The sequence below is a fragment of the Epinephelus fuscoguttatus genome, linkage group LG15, assembly GCF_011397635.1.
Source record: "Epinephelus fuscoguttatus linkage group LG15, E.fuscoguttatus.final_Chr_v1".
NCBI lineage: Eukaryota > Metazoa > Chordata > Actinopteri > Perciformes > Serranidae > Epinephelus > Epinephelus fuscoguttatus.
In genome coordinates, this window is record NC_064766.1 from 17,145,173 (window position 1) to 17,163,828 (window position 18,656).

At 40.8% G+C, this 18,656-nt stretch overlaps 1 protein-coding gene across 1 annotated transcript in view; it reads right to left on the bottom strand.

Moving 5' to 3' along the window:
* Window positions 1-18,656, bottom strand: part of insra (insulin receptor a) — a 66,468-nt gene that overhangs the window by 40,473 nt on the left and 7,339 nt on the right. Inside the window, exon 2 of the mRNA XM_049597755.1 lies at window positions 15,688-16,236. Coding sequence (XP_049453712.1) covers window positions 15,688-16,236 — 549 coding nt within the window. The remainder of the gene's footprint in view (window positions 1-15,687; window positions 16,237-18,656) is intronic.

Consider the following 18,656-nt stretch of genomic DNA (forward strand, 5'->3'; position numbering starts at 1 on the left):
CTCATCATGTGTAGAGGCCTTTAGGGACCGTTCACCACTGTACCGCTGCTGGGCAGGGTGGAAATAAAGCCCTTTTCGCACAGTGCGCGCAAAGCGCAGACCTCCGCCAACGAACCCATTCATTGTGTATGTGCTACCTTGGCGCAAGTGTGCACCGCTCTGCCGCCGAGCTGAGTGGCGCGCGAGAGGGCGCATGTCGCGGCGTCTGCGCGCTGTGACAACACCTTGGCGCCGCGAGTCCAATAGCAAAGAAGAGCCTGAAGTAGACCCGGAAGCGGTCACCATGGAGCTGTAGCTCCTGAACGAGCCTGTACTCCCCCAAATCCTGTCCTCTGCGCCCTACCCCTCGGTGGGCGCCGCGAAAGCTCTGTGTGAAAGAGGCTTAAGTCCTTCAGAGTTTCAGAGGACCTGGAGAATGTTTTAGGATAGTAATAACATTATATAACATAATCATATTGCAAAGATAATATATATAAGATAATAACATTAAAGACAAAATTAAATTGCAATAGGCCTACTTTCTCAAAACTTGATGATTTTAACTTTCTGTACATTTTGTATACAAATTCATTAAATAATTTTGCTTGTAAATGTCTATTTGCATCACGTTTATTACGGAAAACACATTATTTGATCAATTTACATTGTGCCCCTAAAGTTCTTTGTGCGCTCCTTACTTTTTCAACTTAGGAGCACATGTGCTCCTTGGGAAAAAAGTTAGCATCAAGCCCTGTAGTATACACCATATTTAGCATTTCCATTTCTATAATAGAATCAAAATTCTTCACAGTACTGTTAGTGTGATTACTGGTTTCTGCCCTGATAATGTCTGTCATTAATACAGAGCTGTGCTGGTTTCCTCTCTACTAGTGAGGAACACATGTTATACAGTCCCCACTTCTATTTCCAAACATCTCTCTACCTACTGGAGCTCCTTCTATAACTTTATAACTTTAATAAGAGTGAGATGGCGGTGAATGAAGATGGATGGATGGCGGGACATAGAATCAACAATGAAATATTGCCGCAAGCGGCAAGTGCGGATTCAAGCCCTTTCTTGGTCAACAGAAGGAAGCAGCTCAATTGCCAAAAGTCAAAGCCACAAGCAGCAGCGAGCCGGTTTCAGGCTTCACAAGGCTGAGCAAAGTCCCTTCAGCTTTTTAAATTCTGCCTAAAGGAGTGAGACCAATCACACACTTGTCCCGCTATTACAATGGCTGCAGCTTTTCAGGTAATTACTTATCATCAAATATTTATAAGTAAAAATATAAAGGAAAAGCATTTATCAAAACGTGAAAACAGATGACCACTAAGTCGTGTAGAAACTGTTCATAATTTAGTTGGCTGACAATAAAAAGAACAATTTCGATTGATAAATTAATAAAGTCATCTATCGACCAAAACCAACAAACATTCTCTGTTTCCATCATCTCAAATGTGAAGGTGAATTAACAGAGTAATTTTTCAAGCAAAAATGCCAAACATATGTACGCTCCAGCTTCTCATTAAACAGATGTTTAAATATTACTTCCAGCTCTGGAAAATAATCAACATTTATTACATTTTATAGACAAAGTTAATAATTACCATGGACTAAACAATTAATCTATTGCTAGAAAAACATAATGGAAAGATTAACTGATGATTAAAAATACCTGCTAGCTGCAGCACTTAAACCAAGAAGGACAGATTTGCAGGATCTAAAATTCTTCTGGTCCTTTCTGTGTTACTCATCCTTTGCATCAACCTCATGATCACGAGAAGGACATGAACAAGTGACACGTTTAAACTCATTTAATTCATTAAGTCTTGTCTGACACAGAAAGCCGAAGACAGATATCAGCTTAGGACCGATTATTCTTATTCTAATGTCTAAATATTCAATTATGCGTCAAAACACAGATGAGGAAGATTAAGACTCAAAAACAACTGGGTTCAATCTAATTCAAATTAAAGCAAAATTAAGTACGTCACAGATTAAAACTGCTGTCTGAGTGTGACCTTATGAAAAAGAACCGGCTAATGACCTGGGTTTATTTGTCTCATTTTTTCTTGGTAACCACTTGTCAGCTCGTCTGACTCAGCAGCAGCAGGGTTCGATAGAGATGACTTGGGCAGCAACGGGAAACGTAAACAATTTCATTAACTGGCCCAGCCAGCGTTAATAGAACAAAAACACACAAACAACATGGAAAAGCACTTTTTGTTTTTAATGTCGCCCTGCCGCCGCTGTCACCAGAAGGCAGGATATCCAGTCTGTCCGTGACTGGAATAGAAATGATAAACACTGTGCTCTCATTGATGGGCAATTACACTGCCTGCTTTACAGGCAAATGACGCACGCCACAGCCTTGAATCTTCGTTTCCTTCCAGGGCTCAGTGTCAGACTGAAATAATGACTACCTTTGTGTTTGACTTTGACTACCTCTTATGACATCACAAGCATTTGTCACGTTTCCATCATTAATGCAACGACACAACACGCTTTAAAAAAAAAAAAAAAAAATCAAAATTTTAGCTAACGCAATTAATCTTTTTATCTTTTTAAACAAATGAAAAATATTAGCAGGGAGAAAATAATCACGAAACCAGATCTACGATGGAAGGTCCACTAAAAAGAGTTTCTTCAATCAGAAAATGATCTAAGCTGCTAAGCAAAGTCTTTTTTAAGTTTAAGTTTATTTTTTTTATTTATTTTATTTTATTCATTTATTTTCATCCACTAAATTGTCCACAGCGACCTACAAATGAGGTCCAATGCAAGCCAACACAGTAAAGGTACTGCCGTCTGCTGTCTTTATTCATGACACTTTTGAGAGTCTGTTTGTTTCCAGCAGTGCCAACAACAGATTATGTGCAATAAAAAGAAAATCTTGGAAGTAAACATGACCAGTGATACAGACTGAGACAGCTTTAGGCCGATTTAATACCAGTTCGCATCTCCTGACAATCGGAGGGGAAATCTAGTCCATGAATTTGGTCGGTACCGATGTTCAGTCCAGATTATGTGGTAATGTGAGGGGTTCAGACTGCACACAGACTCCTCAGGGCTGCTCCGATTATTTAGAACATGTACTACTATGACTACGCCAATGAGAGGGACAAGACGGTGTTTCCAACCACTGTAAAACATTCCAGCTCTTGAGGCTAACATTTACTTGCATACTACTGTTGACAGATAATAAAACTGACAGTTAAAATCTCACCTCCAGTTCTCGCTGAAGAATAGACAACCTGTGTTAACCATTTTCTCATCCAGACTCGTTTAGCCTTCTGCTTTTGTTTTTCTCACTGCAAAGCACTGTTATAGCAAGATACCGCCATGCATCAGTCTCTGTTTTGTTTACATCTGCTTCCCCATGAGATTATGTGGGAAAGATCATTGAGGTGGTGCATTCACGCTCCCTCTGGAACAATCATATTAATAATATCCCAATAATACTGTAGTTTGTGCACGTTTGAGATAACAGAGTAGAAGATCTGTGAAGTTTCTTCACATGTGCATGATACAGCCCAGTTTAGTTTAAAAATCTGGTAGGCTTCTAAAAAAACTCCTATAGTCTGAGTCAAGCCTTAGAGAACTCCAACTTTAAATAAGAACTTTAACTGATTTAGTGCTGCACACCTATAACGTGTGATTCACAATGTAAAGGTAAAAAAGGATCAACACTGATTAAGCGGAGTGACTGTGGTATCAAAATATTACAATGGAAGAAAGCAATAAGCAGCAGTCTTCAGAATAAACCTTTTCAAATCATTTACCAAAAACCAGTGGAAGTTATTCAAGTTGTGCTGTAAGACAAATTAATATCTTGTGTTTTGGATTTACAAATCTACTGCCATTTTTTCCTTCAACTTTTCACAATTAATTTTTTTTTTTTAGTTTAGTTTTCTTGGGCTGCAGTAAAAACACTTGCACACACAATCTTTAAGCCTCTGAGATGCCAAAAATCAATTACATCTGTGTCCCTGAACCAACTCCCTTTTAGAGAAGTCCATTTTCAAGAGCACCATTACATGTTTTTTTCATTTCCTCATTCATTTGCAGCCTTGAGTACAATCAAAACACTGATGCATCAGTGCCATGTTATGGAGTGAGGTGTTATGGTATTAAACAATAATTATATTTTGTCACGCTGCATACAAAAGAAAGAAAATTAGGTGCAGGTACAACAGATTGCCATTACAGCACAAAAATGTCTCCCCCCAATAACACAAACCGTATTTAATAGAGAAATGACAACATAACCTATTAAAAAACATCTGGTTCAAGGCCTCATGTAAAAAGTGAGAGTAGATAAAAAGAAACATTTCTTGCCAGTCTGATTGAACGAGCAGTAAAACAGCAGTAAGCTGTTGTAAATCGAATGGCTGTGGTGAGTGTGAGCGCGTACAGCGGTGAAGAAACGCCTGTCGGCCCAGCTTTAACAAATGCCTGAAATGTCTGGGATTCCATGGGAATGGCTCCAGGAGCTGAACGGCAAGGGTTCGCAGGGTGCAGCTCTACAAGACTGAGTGCCAGAGCAGTTAAGTCAACTCAAAGGAAAGGACTTATGGTGTGTGTGTGTGTGTGTGTGTGTGTGTGTGGGGGGGGGTCTGAGAGCATTCTGGATTTAGGCTAGTAGAATAGCCCTCTGCAAACTGAACCATGAAAAGAGTAGGCTGTCAAGGCTGGAAAGAAAAGGGGGTAGATTTTTATGAGTTATACAAATCTGTCTGATCTTGTCTGATGCTTTTTTTCCTTTTCATGGCTGGTTACAAGCCAGAGTTTTACTATAGAAATAAGGGCAAAACAGGCCAAAATAATAATAATAATAATAATAATAATAATAATAATAATAATAATACATTTTATTTAAGGGCGCCTTTCATGGCACTCAAGGTCACCTTACAAAAGTACAGAAGTGCATACATATATACAACAAAATAAGTTTACTAATTGGGTCCCTCATAGCTGCTGTGTACTTCAAGTTCTGCCGCTTTGCCAATTGGATTTATTCACTATTAGCGTCAGCACAGCAGCTTTATTTTCTTGCTCTGCTGACGGTTTTTAAATGTAATGTCAAGACCTTTGTATCAATAGGTGTGTTTCTAGCCATCTCTTTTTGAGCACATTTGTGGAAAAATTGATGTATCGATAAAAGGCTAATGCAACTTAGTGCAATGAAAACAGATTCTGCGTATAAATGATAATGTACAGCCATGACTGACTGTCATTTTGTCCTCGCTGGATGGCTTATGCACACTGGGCTGTTACCAAAACTCTTCCAAGACCACGTAGCTGTTATATTAGTTTTTCAAAGCTCTGTTTCTTTTGTCCACAGTGCTCTCCGTCATCATAAATCCATTGTTTTCTTTCATTTGAAGCTTAACTGGTGCTCTTTTAATTACATCATACCATTGCTGGCACCTGACCGAGGAATTAGCGCCATCTACTTCTTATCTTGCTGAGCCAAGTCCAAATAACTGCCTAACAGTAGTGGATATTAAAGTACATGACTTTGCATTATTGTCTTTAGACAATTATCTGAAAATCTGGTTAAAATTTGTGCTACATGTGGATAGAAACCCAACTAATGCTTCCTTGCCTCGATTTGTTCTAATTCTTTAACATTTTTTGCTTGTCTTTGTGTTTAACTTCCATTCAAATGTTTTACTTACTTTTAACTTTCTGCACCAAACATAGGAATAGGAATAAGCATTTATTCGAGGCAGGCAAAGACACCAAAGATGAAAGATAAACAGCTCACAGACAGGCTGAATATTTGTTTAGAAGCCTTTGCACAGTGGAAACAAAGAAGGAAAGGAAAGGAAAGGAATCCAAACATGATGCTGGTGTATGAGGCTTCTTTTGGGCAGATAATCTAGTTGCCAATAAGAAAATCCATGGCCCTTACCTTGTAAACTTGCTGGCCATATGTGCATGTGCAGTATATATTGTGTTTGTATGACACTGGATTTAACTAGCTGTGTGAGATCTCTGAACGGAGGTTGCAATTCTGTAATTAAATCACAGCAGTCCGTACTGTGGGCAGGATATCCAGTTTGTCAGCAAATACATTTTGCACAAACCAGGAAAGGTAAAGTAAGTTTGTCTCTGCTGGTGGTTTGAGGACATTTTCATCCAGTGGAATAGCTCTTGACGCTCAGCAAGGGCGTAATGTCTTTCATAAGTCTCGATTTTCTACCACCTTTGTTTTAGCTTTAACACAATCTAATTTACTTCTCACGGCAGTGAAGGTCAACAACGTGCAGAAGGCTGCAGATTTAAGCTTTAATATTGTATAGAGGATACAGAGTGAATGGTGGCCATGACAAAAATAGAAACAGAAGGAATGATTCATGTGATGGGAGGAGGACAAGGCTGGCTTGGCTTTCAAACACAGTTCATGTTTTTAAGGCAATGCCACAGGCAATGAATACAGAAGCCACACCAGCCCTCAACATGTCAAAGACATCTAAGAGCAGTGTCCTGACACTTCTGGCAGGTTTAAAGTGACACACAAGCAAGTCAGGAGTCAATATAATAAAGCCATAGTTTCTTGTCACACCAGGGGTCACTTCCATCTTAAAATAATAAAACTTAATAACAATATTCTCCTATTTCCCGACAGACAGCTTTACTAGCAGCTAAATTTGTCCTCTTTCCTGCCTTGCTGACCTCCCACGGGTCAGCCATCAGTATTTTGGTCTCATAAAAGTGTCTGCCGCTACCGAGGCAACACCCGAGGCCCCTGTGTTCATTCATAACCTCAGAGAGGAAGCAGACCAACAAAGACAGGAAACAATTGGGAAGAACTCTCCGTGAACTTCTACGACCACCATTGTTCAGGGTGGAAGAGGATCGTGGCGCCAACACTGACCGTTGCGTGTGGGAGCTGCGACAAGGTCGGCAGAGGGGAGAGCTGAGGGTCAACGGTGAGGCGGAACCCATTCCCCAAACCCACTCACCCCTGCTCACCTTCCTCACCCCCGTAGTGACCAGTGACCTCGCTTTTCCTCCTGATACAGCCCGGGTGAAAGACTGATGTGTTCATATCCATGATTACACCACAGTGTTACTCTCCTGTTTCCTAGCAGCAAGACTAAACAATAGCCGTCCACTCTGTCTGCACACACACACACAGAGGTTATGTCCCTGCGTGATTTATAACCCATGTCTGTGTTGCCGTCACAGACTGACCCTGACAAATCTCCAAGTCCATCTTGTGATTGGTGGACAGACATATGTGATGTGAGCCAAGAGTATATTTGGAACATCCGTATCAAGGAAGGTCCAGCGCAGAGTCCTCACCTGACCTGGTTGAAATGGGATTCATAGGAATACTGCAATTGTGACAGCCTGCATGAAACCAACTGCAGTCTCCCTGTGCCAGCAGGCTACAGAGGCACACATGCTACAAGTGTGGCAAGTGCCAAACCACTCCGAGGTTGAGGCGTCTGCTAAGAGCTGTTCACCACCTTATGGGAGCTTATTAAATATGTAACAGATCTTGCAAACCCAAACACTGGTGAGAGCTGCTGTGGTGGCTGAGTGGTAGGAGGACAACAACCCCCCCTGGGCGCCTCATCTCCGGCAGAGGGTAGATAATTAAGATCACTTTTAATCATGTGTGTAAAATACTGGCCACCTGGGAAATACAGGCTAATTTATATCTCTCTGGGCTTGGTGGAAGGCCTGCAACAAAAACTGGTCTGAAAAAGAACAAACACAGACTGCATTTGATTACAAAAGGAACAGAAATATTAAAAAAGAGCCTTTTTAGTGAAGATGACACTTTTGTTGCAAAGCTGAAAAATGACTGTAAAAGCACATCTCTTAACAAATGTCGTATACTCAGATGGGCGAATTCACAAAAGGATTGCAAAGCTTTTGTGACCGCTAGATCTACACAAATAGGACAAAAAGAAACTGTGTAATACTCAAAGCACCCACAAAGTGTGAAATGCACTCTAACTGTGCTTCCAAGCCAAAAGCGTTTTGGCATGTATTTAAATTAGGTAATATGCATACATTTGGGCCCTTTCTATGCAAATTGGCTTCATTGCAAAACAGTCAAATTCACAAAGATCAGCGCAGTTCCAGTTATATTATTAGTGTCTTCAGAGTTGGTGGTAACTGAAGCGTATTGACATACTGGGACAGTAAATACCAAAAATGATTTCTCTCTGTCACATTTGTCAATTCCTTGCCTCAAGTTCTGATGAATGCCTCTGCACCTCGCCCATCAAGACCTGTAGCTCCCAGTCTGAAAATTTCAGCTTTCTTTTTTTCTCCACCATTGCTCTGCCTTCTGTGTTTTTGGCACAAAGGCACCATTTATTTTTTGCCACATGGCAATCAGAATTTTCTGATCAGAAAAAAAGCGGCAAATTGTACTCAGCTGCAAAACTTTATGGGTGTTTTAGTGCCGTAATAACTTTTGTGAATCCCACCATGGAGACTAGGCAGATAACGGCTGCAAGTGATGTGCAATTCAATGTGCTATCGGTGGCTGCAATCCATCCTTTGTGAATTTGCCAGCAAATGTCTTACATGTAAAAACTGGATTATGTGCACTGTTTTGACAAAGACTATTTTTTTACTTCAACTGGCATTTTCCGCAAATTTAAACAAAAAGAAGTCTGTTAGATGTGTAAGATTAGGGACACCCTTAAAGACCTCAATGTTTTATGGTGCTGACCATGAAACACAATGTTCTGCCATTGTTGCATATCATTCCACATCTTCTCCCCCCTCATTTCCTGCCATCTCTCTACTGTCTTCTCTCTAGTAAAGACATAAAATAAGAAGAAAAAAAAAAGAAAGAAAAAAAAGGACTAAACTAAAGAAAAAAAACTGATGGACAGATGGACATTCTGTCGGTGCAGCGGAAACGAGTAAGATCCCAACGGGAAGCCCCTGATTTCTTATTGAGTCGGAGCCAATATTTTCAGCTGCCAGCCTCTTTCAGGGCTCGGGCTAAGCTGACGTGCTATCAGCCAAACAAGCTGTGCCGCATAACAGCCATTACCAAAACATAATCAAATGCCCATTATCTTCAAATGAGTGTTGGCAAGAAATAGTACTTCATTGCAAGTAAACAGACTCAACTGTAATATTTCCCTTCACGTCAGCTTGTAATTTCAACTCAATTTTTTAAAAGGAAATAAAGGCCTGCTTTGTTTTGCAACATATTTAATAAACTTGTGTTTATAACAGAGAATTGAGATATTAAAAAAGGAGACATTAGGAGTTCCATAACTACTGATTATTGCCACTAACAGGGTTTTTCAAAATAGTCCTTTATGCGTTTTGGATTAAGGGTCGGCTTTACTACATGTAAAGCATACAACAGCAACAGCAACATAATTCTGATTCTGTTTATACCACATTAGGTGTTTGCATTCATGGAAATGCTCACACCTGCAGTTGGTGTGTACAGTCTACGCACACAGTCCACACAGTCATAAATTTTGGGCTGCACATCGATGTCTGCAGGGACCCTCACGGACATGGACTGTTGACCAAAGATCCCATCACACAGCAACTATTTAAACTGTTATCTAATCACATAATTGAGAAATGTGAGGATCTGTCGGATTCAACTTGTCGAGTGATAAACTCATTAATCACACCGCACAGTCACTTCAATTTAACTTATCAGTCTATTAATGCTCGCTAAAGTCACATTCTTGCTGACTGGCTGACTACTGTGCAGTGTTAACTTGTAGTTTAAGTGGTCAAAACATCTAACCCATACAATATATGAATACGTTACACTGTCCAACAAGTAATCTGTGACATGACACAATGACAGTAATCACTAAGTACTCAAGCTCTGTTAGAAAAGCTTTTTTGTATGAATGTCTGGTTTGTTGGTGTGTTTGTCTGGCATTCATCTTTAAAACTCCATGACATACAGTACAGGCCAAATGTTTGGACACACCTTCTCATTCAATGCGTTTTCTTTATTTTCATGACTATTTACATTGTAGATTCTCACTGAAGGCATCAAAACTATGAATGAACACATGTGGAGTTATGTACTTAACAAAAAAAGGTGAAATAACTGAAAACATGTTTTATATTCTAGTTTCTTCAAAATAGCCACCCTTTGCTCTGATTACTGCTTTGCACACTCTTGGCATTCTCTCCATGAGCTTCAAGAGGTAGGCAACAAGCAGAAGAGATTTGTTTGGGCCAAGAAACACAAGGAATAGACATCAGACCAGTGGAAATCTGTGCTTTGGTCTGATGAGTCCAAATTTGAGATCTTTGCTTCCAACCGCCGTGTCTTTGTGAGACGCAGAAAAGGTGAACGGAAGGATTCCACATGCCTGGTTCCCACTGTGAAGCATGGAGGAGGAGGTGTGATGGTGTGGGGGTGTTTTGCTGGTGACACTGTTGGGGATTTATTCAAAATTGAAGGCACACTGAACCAGCATGGCTACCACAGCATCCTGCAGCGACATGCCATCCCATCCGGTTTGCGTTTAGTTGGACGATCATTTATTTTTCAACAGGACAATGACCCCAAACACACCTCCAGGCTGTGTAAGGGCTATTTGACCAAGAAGGAGAGTGATGGAGCGCTGCGGCAGATGATCTGGCCTCCACAGTCACCGGACCTGAACCCAATCGAGATGGTTTGGGGTGAGCTCGACCGCAGAGTAAAGGCAAAGGGGCCAACAAGTGCTAAACACCTCTGGGAACTCCTTCAAGACTGTTGGAAAACCATTTCAGGTGACTACCTCTTGAAGCTCATGGAGAGAATGCCAAGAGTGTGCAAAGCAGTAATCAGAGCAAAGGGTGGCTATTTTGAAGAAACTAGAATATAAAACATGTTTTCAGTTATTTCACCTTTTTTTGTTAAGTACATAACTCCACATGTGTTCATTCATAGTTTTGATGCCTTCAGTGAGAATCTACAATGTAAATAGTCATGAAAATAAAGAAAACGCATTGAATGAGAAGGTATGTCCAAACTTTTGGCCTGTACTGTATATCAAACATAATTTGTACACAACTTCAAAGAGTTAATTGCCAAGATGAGAGAGATGCTTTGCAGGATGATGTCTTGTATTTACCACTATTACAGCTGTTACATGTTGTGTGTGTTGTGTGTGCCTGTAGCCAAATCTAATCAACTTTAGTAATGAGCATCTCCTGCAACCTTGCTTTGCCACTTTGCTTAACGGACGCGCCCAATTTGGTGTAAAAGGGAGTGGGAAATTAGGAGAGAAGCTCAAATTACCCCTGTTACAGAGGCAGGGAAGGGAAATGGGTTGTGACTCCAAACATGGGAGCTAAGCCAAGCCTCGTGGCTCTGCAGCTTTGTTTTCTGCTGGTGTACAGACCAGACAAAGTGTGTGTGACACGCAGTCACCTGTGGCACTTAAAACTATACCATGCAGGATTTTCCTAAAAAAAAAAAAAAATGTATCTACTCATAAAGAAGTATTCCCTCTCAATCATAACTTATGACCCACTTGAGGAGCGTTGCTATGTATTTTCCTGCAGAGAATCTGCCCTCCATTTGAATTCTCTTATGTTATTCTTACTTTCCGTGTTTGGGACAAATATGGGGGTGTACTTCCACTGCGCCCACGTGAGGTAAGGACTTTATAAAAAGGTAGCGACCAGGTGCCAGATTGGTATTAACAGGCAAGAGCCACAGATCCAAAAGGCACAGTTTCAAGTCTATACCACCTTCCTATCAAAAGTTATTTGAGAACATACCTTCCCATTTTTGGACCTGACTCCTTGAGTTTCGAGTTCACCCACTTCCCAACATCCCAGAAAGTCGGGTGGGCTCTATCAACGCGGAGGGGCCGAAAACGGGAGTGTAAAGTTTAGTTTCAAGTCTATACCACCTTACTATCAAAAGTTATTCACGAACATACATTCCTGTTTGTGGACCTTACTCCTTGGCAAAACGTCTGACAAAAATGATTCTGGGATGAACTTTCACTTTCGTTTTCGCTGGCGAGTGTGTTTACAAACAGTAACCGACAATCCTGTGTAGTATAAATTTAACCACTGCCTACATTTTGCATAGCAAAATTATGAGAACTAAAAGAGACTTGCTGTGTATAGATATAAAGAATGCAGCAAGTTTGGGAGAAGCAGCTTACTTTAATAACTACAGTAGGTCTATAAAAAGCAGTAACAGGGTACATCTGAAGAGGACACCGAATGCCTTGCACTCTGTCCTGCGGTTCTAGCTGGGGCTTAACAGATCTTTTCATGCTTTAGTGAAAGTAGGCAAAAAACCGCAGGTCCCAGACCTCAAGACCACAGGCCCTGCCCGTGCCGAATGCAGGCCCATGACTGTGCTTGCCAGTCAACGTTTGGTCTTGATTCATCGACAGAGAACGGCACAAAATTAGGAAATTGTCTCTGCTGTGAGACTTTTTATGAAACACTTCCGCCTTCGCCACAATTTGGCAATAGGCCTTCTGGTCCTGTTCTAAAAATGCCTTCAAGGATTTTTGATGACTATGAGCAGTCACCTAAAGCACAAAGTCATTAGTGTAAAAAACTATTTTAAAAAAAAAAACAACACTCTTAAGCGGCACGGGGACTGAAGAGCATAATAATGGAGCTCGCTCAGCTCAAGAGAAACTGCCACACCAAACAAACATTACTAAGAGCCTCAAAAGGCAGACATGTGCAAGGAAACTCGTTCAAAAGAGCTGTTAAACTAACGCATGCAGTGTTGCGTAATGGTGCGAGCCAAGGTGTTCAGACAGCACCCATGCGCAAAATTCTTCCCAGCACTCGAACTTGAACTCTTTGGCAGTGTGAAATGGGTGGGCTTGTCATTTTACAGTAAAAGTCAGCACAGAAGGGCCCATGTCACAGGGGCTGTGCTTACGGGGGGACAATGGGAAACGTGCCACAATGTCTAATATCTTCTTTACCTCCGTCACACATCATGAGCAACAACAACACTACAGTCTATTGAGAGTAAACATTCAAAGACTAACTGGTGAGGTGTTGCGTCACATTAGAGTACAGTTCAAGCTGCATTGACACAGAAGTTGGCCTACTTAACTAAACCTGAGTTAATGACGCAGCTCTGACATTTCAACACTAAAGAAGGGACATAACTCACTTTTGGCAAAACAACTTTAAGGCTGCAAGTCAGTCCATTCTGAAACAAACAAAGAACTATTTTTGTTTCAAACATTGACCCTCATGAGCTTTTATTTGGTCCAAATGGAGAGCTGAATTCTGTAAATGTTAGACCGGTTGGACATGTGGCTAAAGAAGGGGAGGAGGGGAGTGAAAATAATGATGTGTTGATGGAAAGCAGATCTACACAAATATGCTACTACTAGTCATATGCAAAATGCACAAGACAATAATGTAACTGTTTGATAGAGTTTCTCAATTATAACAAGTGTTGCAAATATGGGAAAAGAAACTAAGCAAAATCCACCTGTTGAAGGGTCCACATTGCTTGATTTGTTGGACCACCATTTTATGAATATTGAATTTACAATCATAACAAGGATCATAGCAGCACATACCCACATTTGACACTGAGGTTGAACATTGAAACCAGCTAATTTTTTGGCCTCATCCAATATTCAATTATAAAAACTATAAACAATTAACTGTTTTAGTACTTGGTGGTATTTAGTCCTGATCCAGGACAGTTACACATATCACAGTGGCCATTAGAAGGAATCCAAACATTTCAAGCACTCCATTCATTAAACTTGTGGAGGGCAATGGATAAAATCTTATTAGCAACTGATATGCATACTAAAAAATATGTCAGGCACCCAAAAAGAAAAATTAATTTGACAATAATGTGGTGGCTTTATTGAAGTCTATATAAACCATGTTAAATTACTGATGGAGCAGGATTTCTTCCCTACCTCCTGCTGCAGCTCCAGCGTGCTCAGTGCTGTCACTGGTGGCTGGAAACTTGTCTGTAGTAACACCACTGATTAATGCATAGTTCACACTACACAAATTTAGTCCTGATTTTCCACATGTCAACAGTTTTTGGAGCTCCCTGACAAAAACCCCAGTTTAGAGGCAAATTGGCATTGGCTTAATGCTTGCAAATTAGTGCTTGAGTGCTATGTGAGAACTGTTCAAAAGCACAAGTCGAGAGGCCCGCCATTGCATTGCAGACACAAGCCAGATATCTAGCATTTAGCTATATATCTGGACCTGCTTGGGACCTGTTGGTGAGCTAAAGTCAAGTATTTTCGTGCCAAAACATAGCTTGGACACTAGACATAATCACTGGGGACTCCTCCTGATAAAAGATCTTGCTGTGTGTGACCTCCTGTCACCGGACAGTCACGTGGTGTGAAAACCACCACAATTTTATGGCTCCCAATTACAAGACAGCAGTTTGTGTAGTGTGAACACTACAGCGATCTAACGACTTCGAAAGTCGTGTAGTGTGAACTTAGGCCCCGTTTATATGACAACGATTTCAACTGAAAACGATAAATTTTAGTTGCGTTTTGGCCGATCGTCTACACAACAGCGGTGTTTGGGTGCCTGAAAATGCAGCGTTTTGAAAACGGGTTCCAGAGTGCAACTTTTTGGAAATGGCAGCGTCTCCATTGTCATGTAAACTTGCAATAGGCAGTTTCTCTGAAAACGGAGACTTTTTGCACATGCGCATTACGGTTCCAGTCACTAGGCATGCCGACTGTCACAACAACAATGCCAAGCTCTGTTTGTGCTGCTCACCCTGTTGATTTGAAGTGAAGTGTAGATCTGTTACTGTAGCAACTCCACCTCGTCGTCCATCCAGACAAAGTTATCTGTGCATGCTTTCGCCATTGTGTCTTCTTTGTTTTGGTTTGTAATCACTGCATTGTAGAGGAAGGTGCTTCAGCGCAGGCGCAGGGCGTCATGCCGTGGTGGTGCTTTGCAAATTTACACTGCCACCCATTGGCCTGGCATGCATACTACAACGTTTCCAGTAGATTTTGCGGCTCCATGTGAACGAGGATCGTTTCAATAACGTCATCATATAAACGCAGAAGTTTTTTAAAACGCAAAGGACAGACTTTTCTGTTTTTAGAGAAACCGTTGTCGCCTAAACAGGGCCTTAGTATAAAACCATAGTCTCATTTATAAAGCATTACATATATTGCTAAGAAGAATGCATTCCATTCAGTGAATAATTATCTTCGCTCTTCTTTTCAAACCAGATTGTAGAAATGTCGAAGTGTCTGGAATGTTCGGATTCCCTCTGACAGCCATCCAGTACTGTGAGATGAAGTATTATGTTATGGTCCTGGATCAGAGCTAGATAGAACTGCTGCTTGTTTGTAGATTGTATGACTCCGTATCTCCCATAAAAAAAATCACAGGGAGCAAAGAGGGGCAACTAACAATTATTTCCGTTGTCGATTATTCTGTTAATTATTTTCTTGGTTAACTGTTAAGTTGTTTGGTATCGATCAGTGCTTCTCCAAAGCCCAGGATGACTCCTTCAAATTGTTTTGTCCACAACCCAAAGATACTCAGTTTAGTGTCACAGAGGCGGAAAGCAACCAGAAAATATTCACATTTCAGACGCTGGAATCAGATTTGACCCTGATTCCCCTAAAACCAGTTGATTAATACATTTGCTGATGATTGTTTAAAAGTTGACAACTAATAGATTAATTGTTGCAGCTCTATAATTTATGACATGAGAGTTATAACAGAAGACTGCTTACTTCTTTGACAGTGGTTCTGAGTCCAGCAGCGTTCACTGAAGTGTCCATTGATGGTGGTGGTCTGGCAGGTGGTCTTTCCGATGGCCGCGCCTGGGCACACGTCTCCACACTCTCTGTCGTTCTTGTTGGCCATGATGTAGTTGTCCTCCACTGAGTCTAGGATCTTGGACCAGTCCAGAGTGGAAAGATAGCACAGATCTGGGTTCTTCTCGATTCTCACTGCTCCGCGGGTGATGTTCATCAAGCTATGGAGGCCGATCTCTCGCAGCTGGAGCATCTCGAACATCACAAGGGCGTAGTTGAAGAACAGGTTGTTGCCTCTGATGACAGTTAGGTTGGGGAAAAGATCACTGAGGGTCTCCAGGCCATAAACTCTGAAGAGCAACAGGTAGTCGGTGACCACCCTCAGTTTGGGGAAACTGAGGCCCCGGAAATCCTCAGGCTTGGTCCTGAACATGAGTAAGATCTTCAGGTGGCCTTCGATCACAGTGCAGTTCTCTAGCGTATGTAGGTTGGTCACATTGTTGCGGATGTCCTTGCTTGGACAAACTAAAGAAAAGACAAAACAAAAGAAAAGACACATGTTCTTAAAAACATTCATGTATGACTCATAAAACAAATAAAAACATGGCTCAAATATATAACGTGGAAAGGCTGAGATGTACAGTTACGTCTCAGGGGTTACTAAACAATACTGCATTATGAATAGGAAATGTTATGACTCTCGGACATGAACAATAAAAGACCTTCCAAGAGACAATTTATCTTGTGCAGTTGTTGGCGGATTCCAACTGCTAAATGTGACTGATGCGTTAGGCAAGATGTCTGCTCTGTAAACTGGAAAAACAGGGTTGAAGAAGTCAGACACGGTCTCAAGGAGGAAAATAAATAGATCTCTTGGTAATTAGAGGGGGTATCTCACTAAAAAATATGTGGTTATGTCTCTGGCTTTGATGAAGACCAGACCATCTTTGCTGACATTTTGTTTAGCAACCACATATCTGGCTGTGAGCCACTGTCTAATATGGAGTGCTGTCATCAGTGTGAGGCTGTGCTCATCCTTGGTTACGCTGAGTTGATTTGTGGAGTTGCTTCTGTAACTCAAGACACTAAAAAACATTAGCTAATACATTAAAAATATTTGTCTGGGAGGCAAATTCAAGCACTGATGGTCAAGTATTGCACCAGTAGTAGATTTGTGGCTTTGTCAGTCCTCACCCAGACACATGATCCTGTTTGATGGGAAATTCCTTAACTACATTTTAACTGTCTCAATCATTTTAAATTCTACTGTATCACAATAACACAAGGGACTAATGTCAGTCAATCAGTCATATCAGACAATAGTGAACAAAGCTGTGCACAATTTGTCTTTTAATTACTTGATTTGTTCAACCAATAGCCTCAAACTCAATAACATCCCATTTAACAATGATATATAGCCCCTTGAGGCAAATTTGTGATTTGTGATATTGGGCTATATAAATCATATTAAACTGACTTGAACAAAGAATAGCACCAAATCCCCACATCTGGGATGCTAGATGCATTTTTGCCCTTGTTGCTTCAAGAAAATACTTCATCGATTCTAGATATGCTTGATGAATTCTTTTAATCAACTAATTGATTAAGTAGCTCATTGTTTCAGTTCTGGATCAATGCCAACTACACTGCAACTCAAGACTATCATTTCTTGAGATCATTTTCCAGGACATTTCCATTCGAAGTTTATATTGTCACAGTGTTTGCACAACATAACTGAAAGCCACCTATTAAAAATACTTAACATACATAAACTATCATTTGAATGTTAATATGATCCTGAACGTAACTTTTGGGTAACTCTGATAGATAGCCTAGTAGTTCATTCTCAGCTGAAGGAAAATAGGAGAAGTTTGAAACATTTTTAAGAGACATTTTACAAGAAGTTTTAGGACATTTAACCTTTTCAATTCATTTTCTATGTGTTTTCCATGACCGGAAAATTTGTCAATTTTTTTCTAGGTTTTCCAAGGCGCGTGGGAACCCTGATAATGTAGTACAGTGCTCTTGAATCCTCCTGCATAATACATTAAACACTATTACACTCAGGGGTTCTGTACGAAGAGATCTGACAGTAATGAGGATATCCTCAACACTCTGCTCTGGATATAAGCCAAACTCTTAAGCATATGCTTTGTGTGACATAACACAAGTAACGATGGTCATAAAGATGTTTTCCTTCGCGGGTGTAATGTGGCACATTCCAGGCCCAATTTTACAGTTCACAAGTCACGGCTGCAGCTGGAGGTGTGCTGCTGCCTGGTGAGTGGACTGTTTTTGTTTACCAACCAACACACCGTTGAGCTGGGTGCATCAGGCCAACTGGTTGGCCATGTGGGGAAGAGGTATAACAGCTAGGCGTGCACCTCTTTATGGCAGCAGCTCATTTTACACCTTCTGTTACATAACAGTACAAGACAACTGGCTCACACACACACACACACAGAGTGTCCAATCACTGAGTGTCCAAACAACAAGCTTTTCACTCCATGACCTTAACCAGCATGCTCGCTCCATGGCAGTTATCTACAGTTCAGCCTACAACTTTGAGGCTTGTTTAAAATAAACACAAAATGTCCTAACATGGGTTTTAACTGCATGCTATAAAAAGGAACTTGGCTCGTTGAAAGTACATTTCTCTTTTTAAACTATATTTAAATCTGCAGCTCTCTTTGTGGCCTTGGGTCCACAGCCGAATTTTAAGCATGAATGGCATGCCACAAACCTGTAATTTCAACACATCGACCTCCAAATGAAACATTTCCGATCAAACTGATGGTAACTGCCAGAGGAGTCTGCAGCGATTGGAGCCTACAGTAGATCCATCAAGGGACACATTTACAACTACAACAAGCCTTCATATTCCTAATACAAGACTCCACACACACTCAAACAAAACAATTTAATAGACAAAGACTCTCAGCAGT